The sequence below is a fragment of the Balaenoptera borealis genome (assembly GCF_965194805.1).
Source record: "Balaenoptera borealis genome assembly, chromosome: 14".
Classification (NCBI taxonomy): Eukaryota; Metazoa; Chordata; class Mammalia; order Artiodactyla; family Balaenopteridae; genus Balaenoptera; species Balaenoptera borealis.
In genome coordinates this window covers 27,308,053-27,335,883 of record NC_138875.1, presented here as the reverse complement: position 1 = coordinate 27,335,883, position 27,831 = coordinate 27,308,053, and the positions used below count along the sequence as shown (strand labels likewise).

General features: G+C 38.4%; 2 protein-coding genes across 3 annotated transcripts in view; one reads left to right on the top strand and one right to left on the bottom strand.

Moving 5' to 3' along the window:
* Positions 1–44: 44 nt before the first annotated feature.
* On the top strand, positions 45–19,919 carry HAUS1 (HAUS augmin like complex subunit 1). Of its 2 annotated transcripts, XM_082353360.1 has the most exons (9): positions 45–164; positions 943–1,117; positions 10,033–10,168; positions 11,553–11,687; positions 12,528–12,651; positions 13,044–13,109; positions 13,904–13,975; positions 14,434–14,481; positions 15,483–19,919. In XM_082353360.1, exons 1-9 carry the CDS (start codon positions 135–137, stop codon positions 15,531–15,533), a joined length of 837 nt encoding a protein of 278 aa, XP_082209486.1. In that variant the 5' UTR covers positions 45–134; the 3' UTR covers positions 15,534–19,919. The 2 variants fall into 2 exon arrangements, with proteins under 2 accessions (XP_082209486.1, XP_082209487.1); XM_082353361.1 differs by lacking the exon at positions 11,553–11,687.
* The window catches only part of LOC309610443 (uncharacterized protein), a gene marked incomplete at its 5' end in the record, with an annotated part of 46,261 nt that continues 20,658 nt past the window's right edge, over positions 2,229–27,831 (bottom strand). The window contains one exon of the mRNA XM_082353363.1: positions 2,229–6,554. Within this exon, the coding sequence (XP_082209489.1) occupies positions 6,540–6,554 (15 nt within the window). The 3' untranslated portion in view covers positions 2,229–6,539. The remainder of the gene's footprint in view (positions 6,555–27,831) is intronic.

Here is a 27,831-nt window from a genome sequence, read left to right as displayed (position 1 = left end):
TAGGAAAAACTACAACTCCCAGAAATCCCGGGCACCAAAGGGGGCGGGCCCAACGGTGTGTGGGCGGGGTCGTCAGAGCAAGCGGGGCGCTTCTCCCGCGAGGAGCTGCTCGAGAAGTGGCGGGAGTGGCGGCTATGGAAGCGCAGGAGGAGAAAGAGGCGCAGGTGATGGGGCGGGAGCGGGGCTTTGCGGCATCCCGGAAACCACGTCTTTGATACACTCGCCCTGTCGGCGGATCTCCTAGGCGCACCACTTTTACTTTGTTCCTCTGCTGTTCCGTATTTAGTCCCGCCTTCAAGATCTGTGAGCCTCCCCGCCCCACCCCCCTTAGACTATCGCCCCCCACCCCCACCTCCACCCTTGGAAAGGGAGTTTCCCTTCCTTCCCGGCCTTCCCTGCCGGGATTCGGGCTTGGAGAGGGGTTGAGGAGAGCCCCCTGGTGCGAAACCTCCCCCTGGAGACTGGAGGGGGACTTCTGAACCCAAAGTCAACTTCCAGCCAAGCCTCGCCGTTCACTGCTGCTTCTACCAGAATTTTCACACTAGACCTGCTTCAGTGTCTCGCATCCCAGCTCTAGGAGTTTCCTGGCATTGCGGGTCTTGTGGTGTGTTGAGGACAACTCTTTTTTCAGACTTTGCAACTGTAATAATGCCTTAGCACCTGCATATTGAGCTTTAAAGTTATTCGAGTGATGCAAAATATTAGCCTATACTGCTTTCGTAGCTTTGGGAAAGGATAGATTGTTTTCTGGTAGTTTTATTTATTGTGCTTGCTCACTTTTTATTTCCTGACATCTGGTATCTCTCTCCCTAAAGACGAATTAGGATGCCAGAATATTCATGGAAAGCATTTCGTTTGCTACTGATCACTTCTTGGCCATATTTTCTTCGTGCTATTGCAAAAAACAAGGCTTATAAAATTTGTATCCCTTGTAATGGTTAGGTTGCTGCCTGGTTGAAAAAAATATTTGGAGATCATCCCATTCCACAATATGAGGTGAATCCGCGGACAACGCAGATTTTGCATCACCTTTCAGAACGCAACAGGGTCCGGGACAGGGATGTCTACCTGGTAATAGAGGACTTGAAACAGAAAGCAAGGGAATATGAATCAGAAGGTGAGATTAATTCCAGAGTTTTGAGTGAGATAATAACTAGAGGTAACCAAATTGTTTAACGCTAAAGTATACAAGATTGATTTAGTGTAGACTGCTTGTCAGTTTTGCTTCTTTATTTTACCCAGACTTGTCTTACACTGTGTTGTTATAGTAACTTAATCATAAATTTCATTATAGTATATATTTTATTGATACTCTGATGGTGAAACAGTAACCCCTAAAAGATGAGTCTAAACTTATTAGCCTGACATATGCGATACCTGTGGTTTTTCACTTACATATCTTTTGGTCTCTTTCCAGTCTCCATGCTTTAGTCATAATGAGCCATCATGACACCTGAGGTGGCAGCCATGAACTGTGACTTGAACACATCACTCTGTTGCCATGTATTCATGGGACTGCATGAGAATTTTCTGCTGTGCATATGTAGTTTAAAAAAGTGTATTCAACACATCCATTGTCTTTATAACACAAACCACAAAAATAAAGATTGGGAATGTACAAAAGAGGAAAGAAGTGAGATCTACGTTTGCCTACACTTAAGCAGGTGTATGGCATATGTTACATATGTTGTTTTGAATGTAGAGCAATTTATATTGTAAATCTATTGCATATGTGCATTTTTCCAGTTTTCTTTTAAAAAAATTAGTATGCCGTAAAATGACTTTTTGTTTGGTATACTGTTTTAACACACATGGATTCTGAGAACCACCCCCACGGCTAAGATGCAGAATAGTTCTGTCACCCCCAAACACCTCCCCTGTGATGCTCCTGTGTAGTCATACTCTCCCGTATGCCTTTAAACGTGTTTAAATTTTAAATGATTTTATTTTAGTAGTTATTAAAATACAGTATGGAGAAAGGGGCTTTGAGTCCAGAAAAATCTTACTTTGCAAGAACTTTCTTTTTGTCTATACTATTATGTAATGAAAATTCGAATGATTTTAAAAGTAAGATTATTCACGGCTGTCCTTGAGTACTTTTTAGGGTGGCATATATTAAGTAGCAAATGTTTCTAGTAATATATACAAAATTTTGACACAATTTTCTATACTAAAGTATCCAGAAGAGCCCTGCCACCATTGATATCTTAACTCTACACATCATGTACTTTATTTTTTTTTTAATATTTATTTATTTATTTATTTATTTAGGCTGCGCCGGGTCTTAGTTGTGGCATGTGGGCTCTTAGTTGCGGAATGCGGACTTCTTAGTTGCGACATACTCTTAGTTGTCACACACATGTGGGATCTAGTTCCTTGCCCAGGGATTGAACCCGGGCCCCCTGCATTGGGAGCGCAGATTCTTACCCACTGGACCACTAGGGAAGTCCCCATGTACTTTATTATTTTTTTAAATTAATTAATTAATTTATTTATTTTTGGCTGCGTTGGGTCTTCGTTGCTGAGGGTAGACTTTCTCTAGTTGCATCGAGCGGGGGCTATTCTTCGTTGCAGTGTGTGGGCTTCTTATTGCTGTGGCTTCTCTTGTTGTGGAGCAACAAGCGGCTCTGAGCGCAGGCTCAGTAGTTGTGGCGCACGGGCTTAGTTGCTCCGCGGTACGTTGATCTTCCTGGGCCAGGGCTCAAACCTGTGTCCCCTGCATTGGCAGGCGGATTCTTAACCACTGTGCCACCAGGGAAGTCCAACCCCCCCCATGTACTTTATTTTTTCTTTATTTTTCAGATATTAAGATTATTTATTTTTATTATTTTATTTATTTTTAAAAAATTTTTTTACTTTTGGCTGTGTTGGGTCTCTGTTGCTGAGTGCGGGCTTTCTCTAGTTGCGGCGAGCGGGGGCTACTCTTCGTTGCGGTGTGTGGGCCTCTCATTGCGGTGGCTTCTATTGTTGTGGAGTACGGGCTCTAGGCACGCGGGCTTCAGTAGTTGTGGCACACGGGCTTCAGTAGTTGTGGCTCATGGGCTTAGTTGCTCCGCGGCATGTGGGACCTTCCTGGACCAGGGATTGAACCCGTGTCCCCTGCATTGGCAGGTGGATTCTTAACCACTGCGTCACCAGGGAAGTACCCTGCCATGTACTTTAATTTTTACTCCTCTTTTCTAAGTTTTTCCTCCTTTTAGACAGCGAAGCTGTCAAGCAGAGAACAGAAAATTTATGGAACCTTGTAACAAATATAGATTCATACACACTGTTAAGGAACTCCTGCTTCCAGAGTTTCTAATTCTAAATTTTGAGTAGTGATACTGTATAGCCCCCAGGACTTGAATGACTTTTGAGCAAAAGATTTCTTAGATGCAGTTTTTATTTCTGCACAGTACAGTTCTTTGCAGCACGTAAGACTGGAACATTTTGGAAATATTTTCAGGAATTGGGAAAGGATGTAAAAGTTTTGTATGAAGACTTTTTAATCGTGACAAATACAGATGAAACTATTGAAACCATTCATTCTTTATGCTGCCAATTCTTCAGTTGAGGAGGAAAATTAAGTGAAATTTCCCTAGCTAGAACCTCCAATAAAATGTTGAATAGATGTAGACATCTATTAGAGTAGACATCCTTATCTTGTTCCTCATCTTAGAGGGAAAGCATCTAGTCTTTACTATTGAGTGCAATGTGAGTTGTGGGTTTTTTGTAGATGCCCTTTTTCCGGTTGAGGAAGTTTCTTTCTATTCCTACTTTGTTGAGTGTCCTTATCATGAAAGGGTGCTGGATTTTGTCAGATGCTTTTTCTGTCTATTGAGATGATCATATGACTTTAGTTTTTTATTTTGTCGATATGATGTGTTACATGAATTGGCTTTCAGATGTTAATCCAACATTTATCCATAAGATAAATCCATGTCCTCGTGGTGTATAATTTTTTAATAGGTTGCTGGATTCAATTGCTAGTATTTTGTTGAGAACTTTTGCATCCATATTTATAAGAGATAGTGGTCCGTAGTTTTCTTTCCTTTTAATATGTCTTTTTCTGGTTTTAGTGTCAGGATAATATTGGCCTCACAGAAACAGTTGAGAAGTATTCCCTCCTTTCTATTTTTTGGAATAGTTGATGAAGAATTGGTATTAATTCTTTATGTAATCTATAGAACTCAGTGGTAAAGCCATCTGGACCTGAACTTTTCTTTATGGGTAGATTTTGATGACTAATTCAGTCTCTTTGCTTACTGTAGGTCTATTAGATTATCTATTTGTTCTTGAATTAGATGCAGTAGTAAGTGTCCTTTTTGGAATTTGTCCATTTCATCTAAGTTATCTAAATTTCTGGGTACAATTGTTCATAGTATTCCTTTATAATCCTTTTTATTAAGTAGGTAGATCAGTGGAATATACTGTCTTCTGAGGCTAGTAATTTGAGTCTTTTTTCTTCTTAGTCAATCTAGGTGAAGCTTATAGCACAGGAAACTCTGCTCAATATATATATTTTTTTAAGGAAATGACAGTCACCTGATATTCATAGTGGTGTGCTTTATAGTTTATTTTATTGCTATTGTTTTAATTTTTTAAATATTTATTTATTTATTTGGTCACGTTGAGTCTTAGTTGCAGCAGGTGGGCTCCTTAGTTGCGGCTTGCCAACTCCTTAGTTGTGGCATGCAAACTCTTGGTTGCGGCATGCATGTGGGATTTAGTTCCCCAATCAGGGATCGAACCCGGGCCCCCTCATTGGGAGCGTGGAGTCTTAACCACTGTGCCATCAGGGAAGTCCCTCTGCTCAATATTCTGTAATAACCTAAATGGGAAAAGAATTTGAAAAAGAATAGGTACTATATATGTATAACTGAATCACTTTGCTGTACACCTGAAACTAACACAACATTATTAATCAACTATATTCCAATACAAAAAAAAATTTTTTTTTTAAATCTAGGTGAAGGTTTTTCAATTATGTTGATCTTTTCAAAGAACTAGCCTTTGGTTTTAATGATTTTTTTCTTCTTTTTTAATCTATTTTATTAATTTTCACTCTGTTCTTTATTATTTCTTTCCTTTGGCTTGCTTTAGGTTTAGTCTGCTCTTCTTTTTTAAATGTTTTAAGCTTAGGCTATTGATTTGAGATCTTTCTTCTTTTTTAACATAGGAATTTACAGGCATAAATTTCCCTCTAAGCACTGGTTTAGGTGTATCCCCTAAGTTTTGGTATGTTATGTCTTCATTTTCATTCACCTCAAAGGATTTGATTTCTTTTTGACCCATTGGTTATTGGGAGTATGTTGTTTAATTCCACATATTTATGAGTTTCCCAAATTTCTTTCTAATTTCTAATTTCATTCCATTGTAATGGGGGAATACTTTGTATTATGTGATGGTATTATCATTATAAATTGTCCCTGTTTATCTCTAGTAACATTTTTGTTAAAAAGTCTATTTTATCTGATATTAATATAGCCACTTCAGCTTTCTTGTGGTTGCTGTTCACATTATATATCTTTTTCCATCCTTTATTTTCATTGCACTTTGCTCTATTGCACTTCACAGATATTGTGGGGTCTTTTTTTACAAATTGAAGTTTTGTAGCAACCCTGTGTTGAGCAAATCTATCATTTTTCCAATAGCATTTGCTCACTTCGTATCTCTTACATTTTGGTAATTCTCACAATATTTCAGACTTTTCCATTTCTCTCTCACTCTCCTTGGGCCTCCATATTCCCTGAAACATAACAAATTGAAAATAGTCCTATTAATAACCCTACAATGGCCTCTAAGTGTTCAGGTGAAAGGAAGTCACATGCCTCTCACTTTAAATCAAAGGCCAGAAATGATGAAGCTTAGTGAGGAAGGTATGTTGGAAACCAAGACAGGCTGAAAGATAGGGCTCTTATGCCAGACAGTTAGCCAAGTTGTGAATGCAAAAGAAGAGTTCTTGAAGGATATTAAAAGTGCTACTCCAGTGAGTCATTTCCACGTTCAAGTCATTCTTTAATAAATACATTTCGTAAGGCTATAGCTGGCATAGATAGTGATTCCTCTAATGGATCTGGGCAAAGTAGATTGAAAACCTCTGGAAAGAATTCACCATTCTAGAGGCCACTGAAAACATTCGTGATTCATGGGAAGAGGTGAAAATATCAGCATTAGCAGGAGTTTGGAAGAAGTTGATTCCAGCCCTCATGGATGACTTTGAGGGGTTCAAGACTCCAGTGGAGGAAGTAACTGCAGGTGTGGTGGCTATAGCAAGAGAACTAGACTTAGAAGTGCAGCCTAAAGATGTGACTGAATTGCTGCCATCTCATGATAAGACTTTCACGGATGAGGAGTCGCTTCTGATGGATGAGCAAATAAAGTGGTTTCTTGAGAAGGAATCTACTCTGGTGAAGATGCTGTGAAGATCGTTGAAATGACAACAAAAGATTTAGTATATTACATAACTTACTTGATTAAAGCAGTGGCAGGGTTTCAGAGGACTGACTCCAGTTTTGAAAGGAGTTCTTGGGTAGAATGCTGTCAAACAGCATCGCATGCTACAGGGAAATCATCTGTGAAAGGAAAAGTCAATCAATGTGGCGAACTCTGTTGTCCTATTTTAAGAATTTGCACAGAATTGCCCAGCCTTCAGCAACCATCACCTTGATCAGTCAGCAGCCATCAACATCGAGGCAAGACCCTCCACCAGCAAAAAGTTTATGACTCACTGAAGACTCAGATGTGGTTATCATTTTTTAGCAATAAGGTATTTTTAAATTAAGGTTTGTACATTGTTTTTCTAGACATAATGCTATTGCACACTTAATAGACTACAGTATAATATAAACATAACTTTTATATGTCCTGGGAAACCAAAAAATTCACATGACTCTCTCTATTGCAATATTTGCTTTATTGCGGTGTTCTGGAACCCCAGTATCTCTGAGTTATGCCTGAATTTGTATCTTTGAATCTGAAGTATGTCTCCTGTAGACAGCATGTAGTTGGATCCTGTTGTTTTTTTCAGTCTTATAATCTCTGCCTTTGGGTTGGATTGTTTAATTCATTCTCATTTAATGTTATTATTGATATAGTTGTATTTATATCTGCCAATTTACTTTTCATTTTCTATATATTACATCTTTTTTTGTTTCACTATTTTTCCTTTATCACATTCTTTTGCATTAAGTAAATATTTTCTAATGTAACATTTAAATTTCTTCAGTGATTTTTTACTTCTTTTTTTTCAGTTCTTTTTAGTGTTGCTCTGAGGTTTGCAAATAAATCATATCAGCTCAGCTTCATATTTGTACTAGCTTAATTCCAGTGAGATAGAGAAATGTTGCTCCTATGTAGTTCTGTTCCTCTTTTCCCCCCTTTTGTGGTATTATTGTTACACATATTACATCTAATAATATGGACTCAACAGTATACTGTTATATTATTACTTAACCATCTGTAGTCATTTCCTTAGCCCTTTACACCTTTACTACCACCACATCCTTTGTGCTGTTTTTAACATATATATTACATTTCTATAACCCAGCAATACCTTATATAAATATATTTTATCCAGTTGCTTTTTAAGTCAGTTAAGAGAAAAACGAAGAAAAAAATACATGTATGCTCTTTATAATTCTGCATGTACCTTTACTGATAATTCATTGCTTTTAGTGCGCATTTGAATTACTGTTTGGGGTCACTTGCTTTAAGCCTGCAGAACTTCCTTTAATATTTCTTATAAGTTGGGTCTGGTGACAATGAAATTCTCTCAGTTTTTGTCTATCTGGGAGTCTTTATTTTGCATTTATTTTTGAAAGAAAGCTTTGCTACGTGTAGGATTCTTGCTTGACAGTTTGCTCTTTGAGCACTTTGAACATGTTATCCTGTTGCCTTTTGGTCTCCGTTGTTTCTGTCAAGAAGTTGACTGTTAATCTTACTGAGGTTTCCTAGTATATGTCATTTTTCTTTTGCTGTTTTCAAGATTTTCTCCTTGTCTTCTTTTTTTAATAAATGTATTTATTTATTTATTTATTTATTTATTTATTTATTTATTTTTGGCTGTGTTGGGTCTTTGTTGCTGCTCACGGGCTTTCTCTAATTGCTGTGAGCGGGGGCTAGTCTTCGTTGCAGTGCACGGGCTTCTCATTGCAGTGGCTTCTCTTGTTGCGGAGCACGGGCTCTAGGTGCACGGGCTCAGTAGTTGTGGCTCGCAGGCTCTAGAGTGCAGGCTCAGTAGTTGTGGCGCACAGGCTTAGTTGCTCCGTGGCATGTGGGATCTTCCCAGACCAGGGCTCGAACCCATGTCCACTGCATTGGCAGGCGGATTCTTAACCACTGTGCCACTGGGGAAGCCCCCTTGCTGAATTTTAATAGATTTTCTTGAACAGATGTTTCTTCATTTGCTGTTTGTCCTTAGGAGCATTTCCAGAAGCTTTAAATGGTTGTGTTTTGTTTTGGGGTTTTTTTTGTTTTGCTTTTTGGGTTTTTTTTACAATTTTCACCAGTTTCACTGGAGTGTAGGTGAGCAGAGCTCTTCACACTGTTATGTTGGAAGTCAGACTCCTGGTGGTTTGATTTTTGGCAAAGATGACAAGACAATTTAATGGAGGAAAGAATAGCCTTTTCAGTGAACAGTGCTGGGATAGGTGGATATCCACATGTATAAGAATGAAATTGGACCCTGCCTCATAACATATATAAGAATTAACTCAAAATGAATGAAAAACCTAAAAGTAAGAGCTGAATCTAAAACTCAGAAGACAACATCTGTGTATATCTTCATGACTTTGGATTTGGCAATGGTTTCTTAGCTATGATACCAAAAACACAAGCAACAAAAGAAAAGTAGGTAAATTGGACATCATCAGAATTAAAAACTTTTGTCCTCAAAGGACACCATCAAGTAGATGAAAAGACAGCCCACAGAGTGGGAGAAAATATTTGCAAATTGTATATCTGTTAAGGGACTTATATCTACAATAAATGAAGAATTCTTACAACTGAATAATAAAGAGACAACCCAGTTAAAAATGGATAAGGGAGGGAATTCCCTGGCAGTCCAGTGATTAGGACCCCACGCTTCCACTGCAGGGGCCCAGGTTCTATCCCTGGTCAAGGAACTAGGATCTCATAAGCTGCGGCCAAAAAAAAGGTTAAGGAATATGAATATACATTTCTCCCAAGAAGATATACCAATGGCCAGCAAGCACAGCATCATTAGCCATCAGGGAAATGCAAATCAAAACCACATTCCACTTCACACCTACAAGGATGGCTATAATCAAAAAGACAAGGTCTTGGATTATCATTTTATTGATCATTATTCAGTTTTATGAATGATCACTGTGCAAAATAAATAAATAATACAGCTGTTGGTGAAGATGACAATGTGGAGAAATTGGAACCTTCATACATTTCTGGCAGGAATGTAAAAATCAGTAGCTTTGGAAAACAGTCTAGCAATTCTTCAAATAGTTAAACATAGAGTTACCATATGACCAGCAGTTTCACTCCTAGTTATATACCCAAGAGAAATGGAAACATACGTTTATGTAAAAACCCATACGTGAATGTTTATAGCAACATTATTCATAATAGCCAAAATGTGGGAGCAATCCAAATGTTCATCAATGGATGAATGGATAAATAAAATATGGTAAATCTATACAATGGAATATTATTCTTCCATAAAAAGGGATGAAGTACTGACTGATACCTGCTACAGAACGGATGAACCTTGAAGCCATTATGCTAAGTGAAAGAAGCCAGTCACAGAGGATCACATATTATGTGATACCATTTATATGAAATGTCCAAATTAGGCAAATGAATAGAGACAAAATGTAGGTTAGTGGTTGCTAGGGCTTCATGGGTTGGGTAGCTGGAAAATAATGACTGAGGAGTGTGGGATTTCTTTTTGGGGTGATGAAAATGTTCTAAAATACTTTAGGTGAGTGGATTATGTTATGTGAAAGACTGCAGTAAAGCTGTCAAAAATTAAAGCAAAACAAAGATCTTAGTCACCATAAAACTCTTATATCTTTTCAGCCAAGCATCTTCAAGACCTTCTCCTGGAGAGTGTGAATTTTTCCCCTGCCAATCTCTCTAGCACTGGTTCCAGGTATCTGAATGCTTTGGTTGACAGTGCTGTGGCCCTTGAAACAAAGGATACCTCACTAGCTAGGTAATTCTTGTGCCAATTTTAATTTCTGCAGTCATATACACTGTAAGGTCTTGACCTAAACAGCTTTTGTTTCTCAGGGTGATTCTGTATAGGAAATTAGCAGTGTATGCAGAAATACTGAATTTAGTTAACTCCTTATCATTGCTAGTGAGTATGTATAATTACTTCAGATAAACTTGGTATTGGTTAAATTTTAGTGTTTTCTTCTTTCAGGATTAGGTTTGTGAAGGCTGGTTCTCATGTATATTTGAAAAGGGTTTAGGTATCACATCATTCCCTATAAACAGTAAAAAGAGCAGTAGGCTAAATCATCTGGTTGAGCGTAGAGTAGTGATTTTTGGTCATGTCCCTACCCTATTGGATAGAGTAGGTTAAAGACCTTCAATTCTTTGTGACAGGCATTTCACCTATATAACGACATTATCCTTCTAACAACCTTAAGAGGAAACTGAGGCTCAGGAGAGGTGGGTTAAATAATTTCTCTGAGCTAGTAAATGGCAGAGTTGGGATTCAAACCCGGTCTGACTCAACAGTCCATAGGACTATCACTGTTGGCTGCATCTTAGCTAGGACTACCACTACAACTTATAATCAGAGAATTGTATGGCCATTCTGCTTAACTGCTAATATAAGAGCTTGGAATATCTATAAATATATAAATATATATATAAATAAATATATATATAAATATATAAATATATAAATATATATATATATATATATATATATATACACACACACACACACTTCAGTAGAGTTTTAGATATAAGATCATGTAGGCCGTATGGCAGCAGAAATCTAGACTTGAATTAAGTCAATTCAGCAGACACCAAATACTAATTATATCCTAGGCATATAATATATATAACTCTTTATGTAACTACCTCTCTCCCTCTCCCTTCCTCCCTCCCTATATATATGTGTAAATATATATATGTGTGTGTGTGTGTATGTATATATATATATATATATGTATAGCTATACATATAGGCACTGGGGAAGCAGAAATGAATAGAATAATGAATGCCAGCAAGTACAGTCTCTGCTCATGGTAAATTAAAGGAGATGGACATGTAAAATTATAACATAGTATGACAGCTGCAACACTACAGTAATGTACAAGCTGTAGCTAGGAAGCACAGAGAAAGGAGTAGTGAATTCCAGAATGGGAGTAAATCTTATTTGAGTTTTGAAGGGCAAATGGAAATTTGCCAGCTGAAGAAGGTTATTCCAGACAGTGAGAACCGCGTGTAAAATAGTATAGAGGTATGAAACAGCATGGTTAAAGAAGAATCCACATAGAAATAAAATCATTTTTAGAAATGAGGAATAATTGTAATTATTGTCCTTAATGTCCATTTACGTGACTAGATTCTTCTTTTAGTTTTATCCCTGCAGTGAATGATTTGACCTCTGATCTTTTTTGCACCAAATCCAAAAACGAAGAAATCAAGCTTGAATTGGCAAAACTTGAGAAAAATCTAACTGCAACTTTAGTATTAGAAAAATGTCTACAAGAGTAAGTAATTGAGTTGGAAGTGGTGACAATTTTTATTATAAAGGCAGTAACAGGACATTAGTTTTGGCGATAGATATGATTTAAAACAGCACATTAGGAAATGGGAAGATAAAATGTTTTTTTTAAGTAGAAAATGACTTGGGTGAAGGTAGGAGTGGTTGAGTACATATTTTTACCTTTTACTTTATACAGTTTCTTTTTTCTCTCTGTTTTACAAATAACCTGTTTATAATTTTCAAAATGTATGTGAATTTTTTTTTTTACTTATAAACTATGGTGCAACTTAATGTCATGTTATATTTTGTTGCTCTTTCTTACTAGAACTCTGGTATCCCTCTTGATGCTTTGGACCTTCTTTAGGTCTCTGTAGCCCCAGAGATTAGATGCTGTGGATCAGGAGTATGTGTATGCACAAGTAATTTACTGGTGTGTAAATTTATCCAACAAATATTGACTATGTATATGCAAAGCACTGTGTCATGTCACATTTAGGAGAGAGGCCTTTGGGACCTCCATAGTTCAAATTGACTTTAGGATCTGTTAAGTCACTTTTTTGAGCAGCAGATCTACTTTCTCCAAGAATAACTGGCATAGATTAATCTTAAAATTATTTAGTATTCCTTGAGAAAAATCCCAGATGGCAACATGGAGGGAAAGATGACCTAGAAGAATGCATGGTAGCCAGTCTGGGATATAAAATTTATGGTAGAAAATCCAGCAAGTGTGTTATCTCCTCTTGATACTCTTGACTAATCCAGAGTTGAATCGAAAAAGGAGTAGAGCTTCCTTTTAATAATAATTTCACTGAGAAGAAAATGTTCTCAACTTCATTTTTTAAAGGGATCTCAAGAAGGCAGAGTTGCATCTGTCTATGGAAAGGGCCAAAGTTGACAGTCGTCTTCAGAACATGGACTTCCTAAAAGCCAAGTCAGAGGAGTTCAGGTCTGGAATTAGAGCTGCAGAGGTTTGTATGAAGGACTGAATATATTTAGCTCTCTTCAGACTTATTTTCAACTTTCATCCTCAGAACTAGGCAGTATTGTTATTCCCTTTTTATGACCAGGGAACTGCAGAGAAGGTGGGTAACTTGCCCAAGGTTACACAGCTACTTAACAGCAGATCCCAATTCAAATGCAGGCTGCCAGGCCGCGAAGCTCAGGCTCTTAAGCACTGCACCCATCTTGTCACAAATCTCTGTCTGAAATGACTCGCATGCAACATAAAAGTGCTTAGGAGCAGGTGTAGTCCTTCATCTATGATTTATAGCTTCTCTGCTGTGTTATATATTGAAAATATTTCATGAGGGTCACTTGTAAAATAATTTTTTAAACTGAACTCCCTTTTTTGTAATTGTAGGAGCGACTTTCAGCCAGAGGAATGGATGCTTCTCTGTCTCATCAGTCACTGGTAGCACTTTCAGAGGTACGCTTACTTTAACCCAATTTAACTTTCTTTAAAATGTTAGTGCACAATCTGCTTTTTCATTTGTTTCTTTTTATAGTGCTTTATTCACTATTGACCTGATTTATTTTCCTTTACCGCTGTACTTTATGTTCACCAGTATTTATATCTTTATTACTTGTTTATCTATATATATTCTTCCATTTGTTTGGTTTCCTTTACTTATTACTATATGCTAGAAACTCTTTGCTGGAGTCAGTTATATGTTATTGATTTATTTATTGAATGAATGTATTGAGGTACTATGTGCTAACCACCTAGGTCCTCCTCTTTCTTCTCTTTCAGTAAAACGCAGGTCCCATACCCTTGTAGAATGCAATTCTGGGGTTTTAGATTGTATAAGGGTTTTATCTATTTTCATGGGAAGAGGGAGAAATGGAAGGTTTTGTTTTACTTTTTTTTCTTTAGATTTTTTGGTAGTTTGATTTTTGGAATTTAAAATTGGTAATTCATAAGTATGTATTTGAGACTCTTAATTATTCCCTGATGTTCTGATTCCTCTTAATTACATTATTTTGTATTACTAGGCAGCATACTTAAATCTTATTCTTAATAAATGGGAGTATAAGTTTCCTATTTTAGCATCTTCTAAGGATTGTTTCCATTTGTTATCCATTTATCTTTGAAGCTCTTTATTTGATACATTATTTAAACTATCCTAATGTTAATGCTTTGTCATGTTTTATTTCAGAAATAGACAGGGTTTAGTTGCATTGTGAATATTTCTATTACTCTGTGTTTTTTTCACCCCCCAGAAATTGGCAGAACTAAGACGACAGACTATACCTTTGAAGAAAAAATTGGAGTCCTATTTAGATTTAATGCCGGTAATTATTTTTATAATTAAAAAAAAAAAAATGTTCCTCTTTTCCACCTTTCCCCAAGGGCACTAAATGATCATGAAAATACTGGGTCCATGTTTAAGGATTTAAAATCTATGCTGAAGGACTTCCCTGGTGGTCCAGTGGCTAAGACTCCGTGCTCCCAGTGCAGGGGGCTCGGGTTCGATCCCTGGTCAGAGAACTAGATCCCACAAGCCACAACTAAGAGTTCGCATTCTGCAGCTAAAGACCCCACATGCCACAACTAAGACCCGGTGCAGCCAAATAAATAAATATTTTAAAAATAAATAAATAAAGTCTGTGCTGAATTTTAGTATTGTATGTACCTTGGATATACTTTCTACAACGTTTTTTGCCTTTTGAAAAGGATTGTTATATTCTTTTTCCCCTTGCATCCTAGCTGAGGCAACATAACCTTTCCTTATTTTATTTTCCTTTAAAAGAATCCATCTCTTGCTCAGGTGAAAATTGAAGAAGCAAAGCGAGAATTGGTGAGTAGTTCCATTTTTTCCTTCCGATTTTTAAAAAATAAATGCTGGCATAGCTAAAGCTCCCTTCCTCCTCCTTCTTTCCTTTCTACTCAGAGGTGAGCCACAGTCCCAGACTTGCTGTGTATCATTACCACGCATCTTTTAATACTTTTTTGGCATATACGTATCTTTTCTTTTCATAAAAAATACATAGTGGTCTTTTAAAATTTTATATAGATTTTCCTGGATGGAAAAGGAGGGTTGAGAGACATAGAATATTCTAGGCAGAAGGAATTAACAAAAGCATAAGAGCTGAAAAATGGAGGACTTTTCCAAGCTTTGGCAAGTGAAGCAGTCCAGCTGCTTAGGAGTATGCAGTGGAAGATAGAGCTGAAGACGGTCAATTGGTTTATGAGATGAAGGACCTTAAATATAAAGAAGGCTGTTCTTGGAGGCTGTAGGGGACCACTGAAAGTTGCTCTGTGTTACCTTGTTTTTTAAGCTAAAGAGAAATATGATAAAGGTTATGCTTTTTGATCAGGCCAGTTGTTTAAGAAGATTTTTCTGGAATCAGTGTATAGGGTGGATAGGAGGAGGGAAAAAGAAAATTGCAGAAACTAGTTGGCCTGTTTAGGCCAGATGAGAAGTAATGAGAACAGTGGCAATGCGATTGGAAAAGAGTGATGTGAGAGACATTGCAGAAGTATGTTGCTTAAGGAGTAAAGGTCAGAAAAATCTATTCAAGTATCACTGCAGTCATTCACCTCTCTAAAGGTTCCCCCCCACCTTTTAATGTTTAATAGCATCAGGAGTCTGAAAACTTTTGGGGTGTGGGAAGTGGGGAGTTATAAAAGCAAGGGGACTATCTCAAAGAATATTTAATATTTTGTAATGGTATTTTAAAGAGTTTCTGTTTCAGTGTTTTTCCTTTTTGCTTCCCTTATTTTAAATAACAATAGAAGTTAGAGCACCTTCTTTATGTCCTTATTTATAATATTTATGGTGTTTCTTTCTTCCTTTAGGATACTGTTGAAGCTGAACTTACAAAGAAAGTAAACATGATGGAACTGTGACCAGAGCCAAATAAATTTCATCTTTCTTAACAAAGTAAAATGAATAGGACTTTAAAGAATTATTTCCTCATGGCATTCCTTATAACTTAATTTCTGTGTTCTTAGATGAGATAATAATGTCCTTATTGATAGAATGGTGGTTTCTGATTGTGTATTAAATTTTTATGCTCAAATACATAGTTTTCATATGAAAAAACATTGGTTTTCTATGTTGTTGGTGGTTAAATGTCCTTCAGTAGTTCTCTTAGGTGAACACTGTGACCGTTGTCCTGCAGTTGCTCACTAGGTCAGCTAAGTGAAAGGGAAAGGTTCTGCAACTTCAGAGAACTTATGTTTCTCCCACACCCCCGATCAGCTTACCTGCCTACGTCCAAATGTTAATATATGCAGGAATTTGGTTTATGAAAAAGATGACCTTTTAAATCAGTAGTAGAGAGATAGATAATTCAACATATGGTGCTAGATCTGTACTTCACCCCTTGTATCAGGGTAATTTCAAGGGATCAAAGATTTAAATATTAAAAAAAAACAGTTAGTAAAAGAAATCATGGAGGAGTTTTAATGTTTTGATTTTTAAATAATCACAGAGTCAGAAACTTATGACAAATCCAGGAGCCATAAAAAAACGATTGAAATGTTTGAAAATTTTGAAATACTAAAACTTCCTGTATGGCAAAATCTTTCATAAATAAAATCAAACCATGACAAATGTAGTGTAGAGAAGAAGAGAGATTTTTCACTATGTAGCTTTTTGGACTTCAAAAAATTTTGTACCATGGGATCAAGAAGCAATTAGTTTTTTAAAGATTATCTAATTGACCTTAAAAATGTCCCTCCTCTCCTTTTCCACAAATATGTGGCTAAAGACATTTGTATTTCCTTTTTTGGAGACTGTCCATTTCCTTTAGGCATTTAAGTATGGTGGTTTGATCTTTTTCTTAACTTTTTAAGACAGCTCCTGGTGTGTTAGCTATATTTGAATTATAAATATTTTCCAAGTTTGTCGTTTGTCTTTTAACTTAATTGCAGTGCTTTTGGTAAGGTAACTTGGTAGGTTGACTGTGGAAATAACCACCATAATTCTTCCCATCCCTGTGCACTCACCCTTCGTACTGTGACCTTGCTACTTCTCCCATTGAGAGGTGGAGTCTATATCTAGCACATATGAGAAAAACAGAGGATTAAAAACTGGTTGTGTGGGACTTCCCTGGTAGTCCAGTGTTTAAGAACCACCTTCCAATTCAGGGGATACGGATTTGATTCCTGGTCGGGGAACTAAGATCCCACATGCCGTAGGGCAGTTAAGCCTGTGCGCCACAACTAGAGAGGAGCCCACACACCGCAACAAAGAACCTGTGCACCACAACTAAGACCCGATGCAGCCAAATAAATAAAATAAATTAAGAAACAAAACAAAAATGGTTTTGCAAGGAGCTTGCCGTCTCTTACTGCTCTAGAATTCTGAGACTACCATGTAAAGAAGCCTGGACTATTGGAGGATGAGCTGAGACAGGTAATTCCAGCTGAGCCCTGTTCCCACCCCAAGACCAAACAGGCTGCCAACTACCAAATATGTGAATGAGTCCTTCTTATACTGTCCAGCCCCACTGGAGCCACTAGCAGACTGCAGAGATCAACCACACCGACCCAGGCTAGAAGCCAACAGAGTCAACCCTTAGAATCATGAGAAATAAGAAATGATTGTTGTTTGAAGCTTATTTTAAGTTTGGGGCTGGTTGTTAGCTGCAGTAGTTAGTTGACAAAGGTAGCTTTTGAAACTTATGTTCAAAGAAAAAGGAGAGCAAAAAGTGTACAATATAAGAATCAAAAAAGAGGGACTTCTCTGGTGGTCCAATAGGTAAGGCTCCATGCCAATGCAGGGGGCCTGGGTTTGATCCCTGGTTGACGAACTAGATCCTGCATGCATGCCACAACTAAGAGTCTGCTTGCCACAACTAAGAAGTCTACATGCCGCAACTAAGACCCGGTGCAGCCTAAATAAATAAATAAATAAATAAAGACAGAGGAAAGCCAGATTTGGCTCACAGACAGTATTTGCCAACTCCTGCCCTACAACAATAGCTATAAAATGAAAACAGAGGTATAGCTAATACATCAATTGTGGAGTTAGCATGGAATCATAAAAAATGCTCAGTCCAAAAGAAGACAGGAAATGAAAAAAAAGGAAAAGATGAGACAAATAGAAAACAAGATGATAGATTTACATACAACCATATCAATAATTGCATTAACTGCAAATGATTTAAATACTCCAATTAAGAAGCAGAGATTGTCAGCTTGAATAAAAAAATCAAGACTCAGTTAAATGCTGTCCCCAAGCAACCCACTTTAAATATAAAGATACAGGTAGATTAAAAGTAAAATCATGGAAAATATATATAATGTAAACAGTAACTAAAAGTTTACAGTAATATCAAAATAGATGTTAGAATAGGAGGTAAAGTTGTACATTTCATAGTGATAAGCCAAAATCATCCAATGGGGAAAGAATAGTCTTATGGTGCTGGGACAATTAGATGTCCAAACGCAAAAAATAAAGTTGGATCCTTAGCTTACACTGTATATAGAAACTAACTCAAAATGAATCAAAACCTTCAATATGAGCTAAAACTATAAAACTCTTAGAAGAAAAGTTAGAGACAAGTCACGATCTTGGATATGACAAAGGATTCTTAGATATGAAGCCAAAAGCACAAGCAACAAAAGAAAAAAATAGTGAAATTGGACTTTATGAAAATTGAAAACTTCTGTGTTTCAAAGGACACCATTAAGAAAGTGAGTAGGAAAAAAAAAAAGTGAGTAGGCAATCTACAGAATGTGGGGAAATATTTGCAAATGATATGTCTGATAAGGGACTTGTATCCAGAATCTATAAAAACTCACAGCTCAATAATAAAAGACAAATAACCCAATTAAAAATGGGTAAGGGATTTGAATAGACATTTCTCCAGTGTAGATATATATGAATGCCTAATAAGCACATGAAAAGATGCTTGACATCATTAATTATCAGGGAAATAAAAATCAAAAACTCTGTGAGACACCATCTCATACCCACTAAGATGGATAGAATAAAAGAGACAGATAATGACAAGTGTTGGTGAGGATGTGGACAAATTGGAACCCTCATACACTAATGGTAGGATGGTAATATGGTACAGTCATTTTGGAAAACAGTTTGGCAGGGTCTCAAATTACTAAATATCGAGTTACCGTCTGACCCAGCAACTCAACTCCCAGCTGTATACCCAAGAGAAATGAAAACACATGTGCATACAAAAATTAATGCATGAATGTTTGCAGCAGCATTATTCATAACAATCCGAATGCCCAAAACGATGTGGTATAGCCATACAATGGAATATTATTTAGTCATAAAAAGGAATGAAGTACCCAGACATGCTACAACATGGATGAAACTTGAAACCATATGCTAAGAGAAAGAAGCCAGTCACAAAAAATCACATATTGTAGGATTCCATTCATATGAAATGTCCAGAAATATAGAGATAGAAAGCAAATTGATGACTGAAGGATGAGGGATAGGGGGTAATAGCTAAAGGGTACAGAGTTCCTTTTGAAGTAATGGTTGCAAATGTCTGTGAATACATTGAAAACCATTGAATTATATACACTTAATATTTTTAAAGATAGCTATTAGTAGTATTATTATTATTGGCTGCATTGGGTCTTTGTTGCTGCGCGGGGACTTTCTCTAGTTGCAGCAAGCAGGGGCTACTCTTCATTGCAGTGCAAGGGTTTCTCATTGCAGTGGCTTCTCTTGTTGTGGAGCACGGGCTCTAGGCACGTGGGCTTCAGTAGTTACAGCACACGGGCTCAGTAGTTGTGGCTCACGGGCTCTAATGTTCCTGGGCTTCAGTAGTTGTGGCACGCGGGCTCTAGGGTGCGCAGGCTTCAGTAGTTGTGGCATACAGTCTTAGTTGCTCCGCGGCATGTGGGATCTTCCCAGACCAGGGCTCGAACCCATGTCCCCTGCATTGGCAGGTGGATTCTTAACCACTGTGCCACCAGGGAAGTCCTATATACACTTTAAATGGGTGAATTGTACGGTAAGTGAATTATATCTCAATAAAGCTGCTGAAGAGAAGGTATACAGATTAAAAAGGAAGAAGTAAAACCATTTTTATTCACAAATGGAGTTAGTAAAGTGAGCATCCATGCCAGAAAGGTAGGAAAAGAAGAGCAAAATAAACCCAAAGAAACTAGCAGGAGGAAATAATGAAGATATGAGCAAAAATTAATAAAACAAAATAAATACAATAGAGAGGATCAACAAAGCCAAGAGTTGGTTCTGTAAAAAAATAAAACAAACTAGAAATCTGCTGCGTCATCTACATTTTTTTTTTTTTTGGCCACGCCACGCAGAATGTGGGATCTTAGTTCCCCAACCAGGGATCAAACCCGCGTCCCCTGCATTGGAAGCGTGGAGTCTTAACCACTGGACCACCAGGGAAGTCACTTGTCTAAATTTTTAAGTGTATAGATATAGCATTGTTGTTTATATCCTCTATTTCCAGAATCTGAAGTGAATCCCCTTTGGTTACTTGTTCCAGTAGGATTGGGAGTTTTAAAAAAAGGCTGGTCTAGGAAGCCAGTAAACCTGGGTCCAGAGGGCAAAGAGTAGACTAGGTCATGGAGGAGTCAGGGGCATGGCTGAGGCTGACAGTCCGTCCATTTGTAGATGTGCCAGGAGGGATGTGAGGTGTGGGCAAGCAAGCATCTAAAGCAGCCCCTAATTAAACCTTCTTGCTCTAATTCCATTTCTAGGTCTCTAACCTGCATATTTCTTGGAAATATCAAATATACCCATATGTATGGGTGTGTGTGTGTGAGAGGGACCTCTGTTCTTTTGTCTGTAGTCTGTAGTTTTGTCTGACTGCATGTCTGTCTATGAGAACCACAGCCCTACCCCGACATACTTCTGCATTTATCTCCAATGAACAAAGACACTGTTGGATAATCACAGCAAAATGATCAAATTTAGGAAATTTAACATTGATAAAATTTTATTATCTAATATATAGTCCATACTCAAATTCCTCCAATTGTCTCAAAGTGCGTCGTAACAATTGTTTTTCCAATCCAAGATCATACATTGTATGTAGTTGTGTCTGTCTTAATCCAGTTTTTGATATCTGATTCTGACCATTTTGCCTTTACTGTTTCATTAGACCCGCATTTCTAAGTCTATGAAACTCCCCCCACTCCAGTTCAGCTGTCTGAGCGAGTCCAGTCAGGGTGGCACAGACCTAGGGACCATTGCATATATAGGTCCAAGCCCTGCAGAGTCACTATCCTTTGCCCAAAGTTCTGCCCTGTGGGCGGGGGAGGGGGAGGTGCTGTACTGTCAATAGATTCGCCTTTGCCTATACTAAATTAAGAACTCATGACCTTGGCAGGGGCTTGAGTTACCAGCAGAATGGGATTAGCTATTACAGCTTCTGCTCCTTGGGAAGCATGTGAAACTGAATATTGGGTAAGAAGTGCAGCTTGAATGAAAAGATGCTCCTCATCAAATGTGTCTGAAGCTATTTTAAGAGAAGACTGAGGATTGTGTGTGGATGTCCTTGGAGCCTGTTTGGTTGCCAGGGGAACTTTTTCTTGTGAGTTATCACAGGAGCACGTGACAGCTGGCTCACCATAGTCTGGCTCTGACCCTGTGCCAGGACTGCTGATGCCCGGGCTTTGAGGACACACCACTCAAAAAGGCTGCTCTGCCAGCTTTATTTAGTACTATGATGCATGGATGTCCTTCTCTTATTAGCACAGCTTCCTCTCACATTGTGCAGGTTTATGTTTTCAGGTTTATCTTACAGTGCTCAGATCTCATAGTTACAGTTTTCTTTTAATTCTGCAGCAACAGCTGTGGGCTGACAGCCTGCCTCCACTGCGTTGGGAGGGAGAATTGCTGTATTTTCCACAGCATGTTCAGACACTGAGCATAAAACCTGGCTCTTATACTACCTAGCAATGTGACCTTAAAGACATCATGTAAACTTAGGTATCGAATGGATATAAGAGTCGCCCTACCTGCCCTGTTATTTGTTCTTTCACTTATTTATTAACAAATTTTATTAAATACTATGTGTTGGGTACTGAGGCCACAAAGATAAATAAGAACTTCCCCTCAATCTCAGAGAGGCAGCTTATACATTCACAGAATATCAGACTGGAAGTGATTGTTCAGTCCAAATTTTAGTCTTATAGACAAGGAAATTGAGGCCCAAAGAAATAAAATGACTGCCCAGATGTCACACCCAGTCACTGACCGAGTTGGGATGGGAACCCAGATTGCTTATTTCCCAACCCAAAGATCTTTCCTCTGTATCACCTACTTTTGGCTAAACCGTAATAAGTCTCAATTTCCCTGCTTAGCTTTCTTTTTTTTTAAAATAAATTTATTTAGTTATTTATTCGTTGCTGCACGCGGATTTTCTTTAGTTGCATCGAGCGGGGGCTACTCTTCGTTGGGTGCACGGGTTTCAGTAGTTGTGGCACGCGGGCTCAGTAGTTGTGGCGCAGGGCTTAGTTGCTCCGCGGCATGTGGGATCTTCCCGGACCAGGGCTCGAACCCATGTCCCCTGCACCAGCAGGCAGATTCTTAACCACTGCGCCACCAGTGAAGCCCTCCCTGCTTAGCTTTTAACTACTTTAGAAATCTAGACTGGGGATGCCCAAGCTCCTCAAATGTTAGAAAAAAAAAATTTCCTTAAGAAAATAACAAAAAACTCCAAACTACTTGTAACCACAAAAGTAATACCTGTTTAATACAAATAATTCCAACAATTAAAAAGTATATAAAATTTGAAGTCTAAGCTCTTTCCTACTCCTAGCCCCAATTCTACTTCCCAAGAGTAACTGACTACTTATTCTCTACTATCATTAGAGTGAATCATTCTAGACTTTTATCTATGCAAATCCAACATGTACATATATATATATTTTTTAATATTTATTTATTTGGCTGCATCGGGTCTTAGTTGGGGCATGTGGGATATTTATTTGTGGCATGCAAACTCTTAGTTGCAGCATGTGGGATCTAGTTCCCTGGCCAGGGATTGAACCCGGGCCCCCAGCATTGGTAGCTCAGAGTCTTAGCCACTGGACCACCAGGGAAGTCCCCATATATTTTTATATTCTTCATAACACTGTAGTATTTCAATGTACAGATATATTATACTTTATGACTTTCAGATGGCTCCAATTCAAAATACTTTATAAACATGAAAAATTATCAGATATTCCCTCCCCCTTTAGTGTTGTAAAATTAGTAACCAATGATTGAGAAAGTATACAATAACAAAAAGCTAATATTATTCAGAAATTAAGACTTTTTATATCAATTTGAACTTATTCATCAAACAGCAGCTCTAGATATTTGAAAAATAGTTGTCATATATGTGTGTGAGATATGGTATATATTCAGCCTGAAGCTTTTTCTGTGTGTATGTATAGATTCTGGGTCCTTTTGATGACTTTGTTGCCCCTGTCCCATCCCCTGTTCCTTTGTTAGGGGCCACTGCTCTAATGCTGCCAAGGATCATTAGCACAAGTTTATACTGTAGTACCAAATGCTCTCTATCGGCCAGCAGGTCCCTCTGAGCCATTGTGTTGGTTTTGAATTGCATTTAGCTGCATATAACAAAAAACGCAAAGAAATGGCTTGTCTCTTTCTTGTAAAATGCCAGAAGCAGGCAGTTCAAGGTAGAGATGGAGACTTCTCTAGTCATCAGGGAAATCGGTTCCTTCTTTGTGGTTCGCATGGTTTTAGCACTGGTTTCTATCCTCAAGGTCACCTCACAGTCATATGATGGCTGCTGTAGCACCAACTTTCATGTCTACATCACTTTGGACAATCCTACCTGCAAAGGGTAAGGGGTTGGAAAATGTAGTATTTTTATGGGCACATTGTTGCACAGAATAAATTTGGGTTTCTATTAGTTAAGAAAGAGTGAGAATGAGGATTAACAAGTAGGGACTTCTAGTTACCCACCCTAATTACACACAAAATTCTTTTACCTACCAGTCCTGGGTTGAATTTTCTTTTAGCTCCCATTTTCCTCTTTGTGGAAATAAGATTTCCTTTCTTTTTATTCAGCTTTGTCACTTCTCTTTCTGCCATTTTTGTTCTAACAAAGCTCAATTATTCTTTCTCTTCCAATTTGAGACGTCGAGCTCCCTTCTGTTTGTATTTATTTATTTGTTTGTTTATTTATTTATTTATTTATGGCTGCATTGGGTCTTCGTTGCGGTGCGTGGGTTTCTCATTGCAGTGGCTTCTCTTGTTGTGGAGCACGGGCTCTAGGCATGTGGGCTTCAGTATTTGTGGGCTCAGTAGTTGTGGCACGCAGGCTCAGTATTTGTGGCTCACAGGCTCTAGAGTACAGGCTCAGTAGTTGTGGCTCACGGGCTTAGTTGCTCTGCAGCATGTGGGATCTTCCCGGACCAGGACTCAAACCCATGTCCCCTGTATTGGCAGGTGGATTCTTAACCACTGTGCCACCAGGGAAGCCCCTGTTTGTATTTCTAAAGTAAATCTTTTAGAAATAAATGTGAAATGAATGAGTAAGCAAGTCACAGAACTGTGGATGAGTAGTAATGATGAAATTATTAGAGGGGAGATGATTATAAGAAAAAAGCACATAAATTTGGAATTTTGTAAATGTGAAAACATCATTAATGAAAGGTATAGACCATAGATAATAGTAGGTACAAACTCATGTAAATTTAGTTCAAAGTTTTTGGTGCAATATAATCTAGAATACTGGGTGAGAAATAAATTTGGGCATTACATGTGACCTAAAAATAAATAAATAAGTAAATAAAGTAACTCTTTTTTTTTAAGTTAATTAATTTACTTATTTATGGCTGTGTTGGGTCTTCGTTTCTGTGCGAGGGCTTTCTCTAGTTGTGGCAAGCGGGGGCCACTCTTCATCTTGGTGCGCGGGCCTCTCACTATTGCGGCCTCTCTTGTTGCAGAGCACAGGCTCCAGACGCACAGGCTCAGTAATTGTGGCCCACGGGCCCAGTTGCTCCGCGGCATGTGGGATCTTCCCAGACCAGGGCTCGAACCTGTGTTCCCTGCATTGGCAAGCAGATTCTCAACAACTGCGTCACCAGGGAAGCCCTAAAGTAACTCTTTAAAGAATTATTTCTCTCTTCAACTCTAGGTTTACAAATATGTATTATTCTTAAGTAACTTTTTAAAAAAATTAATTATTTATTTTTGGCTGAGTTGGGTCTTTGTTGCTGCGCGCGGGCTTTCTCTAGTTGCGGCGAGCGGGGCTACGCTTCGTTGCGGTTCGCGGGCTTCTCATTGCAGTGGCTTCTCACTGTGGAGCACGGGCTCTAGGCATGCGAGCTTCAGTAGTTGAGGCTCACGGGCTCTAGAGCGCAGGCTCAGTAGTTGTGGCTCACGGGCTTAGTTGCTCCGCGGCATGTGAGATCTTCCCAGACCAGGGCTCGAACCCGTGTCCCCTGCATTGGCAGGCGGATTCTTAACCTCTGCGCCACCAGGGAAACACTAAGTAACTTTTTTTTGAAGCAGAGCACATATAGCAAAATCATAAGGGTATATAGCTTGATGAATTTTCACACGGTGAACACACCCATGTGCACATCACCCAGATTACGTTGTGTATAGACTATCACCAAGGGACCACTTCCATATGCCCTGTTCCAGTCATTACTCTCACAAAGGTAATGAAAATCCCAACTTCTGTCACGCAGATTAATTCACCCTGTCTTAGAACTTTAAGTGAAATCATACTGCATGTACTTGTGTCTAGCTGTTTTCACACATTATATATTTGACCTTTGTCTATAGTGTCACATATTGCAAAAGTTTGCTTATTTTGATTGCTTTAGAGCAGTGATTCTCAATTGAGGGGGTGGTAATAATCCCCCCAGGAGACATTTGGCAATAGTTGTAGACATTTTTGGTTGTCACAACTAGGAGAGTGCTACTGTCATCTAGTGGGCAAAGGCCAGGGGTGCTGTTAAATATACTACAGTCTTCACAACAAAGAATTATCTGGTCCAAAAGAATTATCCGTGCCCTACTTGAGAATACTTCATTGTTTTATTTATCCATTCTACTGTGGATGGACGTTTGTGTTGCTTCCATTTGCGGTTCTTATGAATAAAGTTGCTATGTATGTTCTCATACATGTCTTTTGGTGCACATATATTTGCATGTATGTGAAGAATACACCTTGAACATGTGAAGAATACACTTTGAACATTTGATATGTTCAAATTTAGAAAATACTGAGAAAACAATCTCAAAATGATTGTATTAATTTACATTCTCACCAGCTGTGTGTGAGTTCCAGTTGCTCCACATCTTCATAAATACTTGGTATTATCATTAAAAAAAATTTAGACCATTTTTTGGGTGGTATTATCCCCCCTGTAGTGTTAATTTGCAATTTCTTGATGACTACTGAGGGTGAAACATTTTCACATGCTTGTTGGCTATTTGGGTACTTTATTTTGTGAATTGCCTGTTTAGTCTTTTGCCCATTTTTCTGTTAGGCTGTTTGCCTTTTTCTTATTGATATGTAAGAGTAATTTATATCTTCTGGATATGAGTTTGTTTGTTTTTTTTATAAATTTATTTATTTATTTATTTATTTTTGGCTGTGTTGGGTCTTCGTTTCTGTGCGAGGGCTTTCTCTAGTTGAGGCGAGCGGGGCCACTCTTCATCGCAGTGCGTGGGCCTCTCACTATAGTGGCCTCTCTTGTTGCGGAGCACAGGCTCCAGACGCACAGGCTCAGTAGTTGTGGCTCACGGGCCCAGTTGCTCCGCGGCATGTGGGACCTTCCCAGACCAGGGCTCGAACCCGTGTCCCCTGCACTGGCAGGCGGATTCTCAACCACTGCGCCACCAGGGAAGCCCTGGATATGAGTTTTTTTATCAGCTATAAGTATTGCATATATCTCCTCTCATTCTGGGACTTGTCGCTTTACTCATTTAATAGCAGCTTTTGATGAACAGAATTAATGTTAATATCCAGTTTATCAATCTTTCTCTTTTCATTAGTGCTTTTCACCTTCATTTTAAAAGCTGTTTTCACTGGGTTTATAGTTATAGGTTGGCAGTTATTTTCTTTTAACACTTTATTTTTCGTTTGTTTTTTTAAAAATATTTAATTATTTATTTTCGGCTGCGTCGAGGGATCTTTCGTTGCGGCGCATGGGCTCTTTGTTGTGGCACATGGGTTTCTCTCTAGCTGTGGCGCACAGGCTCCAGGGTGCGTGGGCTGTGTAGTTGGCTGACTGACCCGCTTCGTTGCCCCGAAGCATGTGGGATCTTAGTTCCCCAACCAGAGATCGAACCTGCATCCCCTGCATTGGAAGGCAGATTCTTAACCACTGGACCACCAGGGAAGTCCCTTAACTCTTTAAATATATAATTCAAGTATTTCCTTACTTCCATCATGTATTTGTTTTCTATTGCTGTGTAACAATATTACAGCTAACTTAGCGTCTTAAAACAAAACACATTTATTATCTCACAGTTTCTGGGGGTCAGGCATCTGGACACAGCTTATTCGGGTCCTTGACAGGGCTACAATTAAGGTGTTGGTCAGGACTGGGTTCTCTTCTGGGGCTTGACTAGGAAAAGGATCCACTTCCCTGTTCATTTAGTTTGTTAGCCGAATTCAGTTCCTTGAGGTTGTAGGCATACAGGCAGCAGTTTCTTGCTAGCTACTAGCTGAGGCCACCCAAAGTCCCTTGCCAAATGAGATTCCCCAACATGGCCACTTACTTCTCAAAGCCAGCAAGGGTGATAAGACCTCAGTAAGAGGGGCACCATGATCTTATGTAATATAATCATGCAATCTCATAATTAACATAATGTACTCACACACGTAATCATGTACATCTTGTCACCTTTGCCTTATTCTATTGGTTAGAAGCAAGTCACAGGCCCTGCCCATACTCAAGGGTGGATGACACAAGGATGTGAACACCAGGAGGCAAGGATCACGGGGGACCCCCTGAGTCTGTACACACATTTCTGCTAAGAAGTCACCTGTGTTAACATTGTTCATTTGAAAGTAATGTGTGTAGTTTTTCTGTGACTGCTTTTGGTTCTCAGCAATCCCATGATGTTCTAAGTGTGTTTTTCTTTGAACTTCTCTTAATTAGGGATCATAGAACTTCTTGTATTAGTGGCTTGGTATTTTTCATCTATTTGGGAAAATTCAACCATTGTGTCTTCAAGTACTGCTTCTGCTTCATTTTCTCT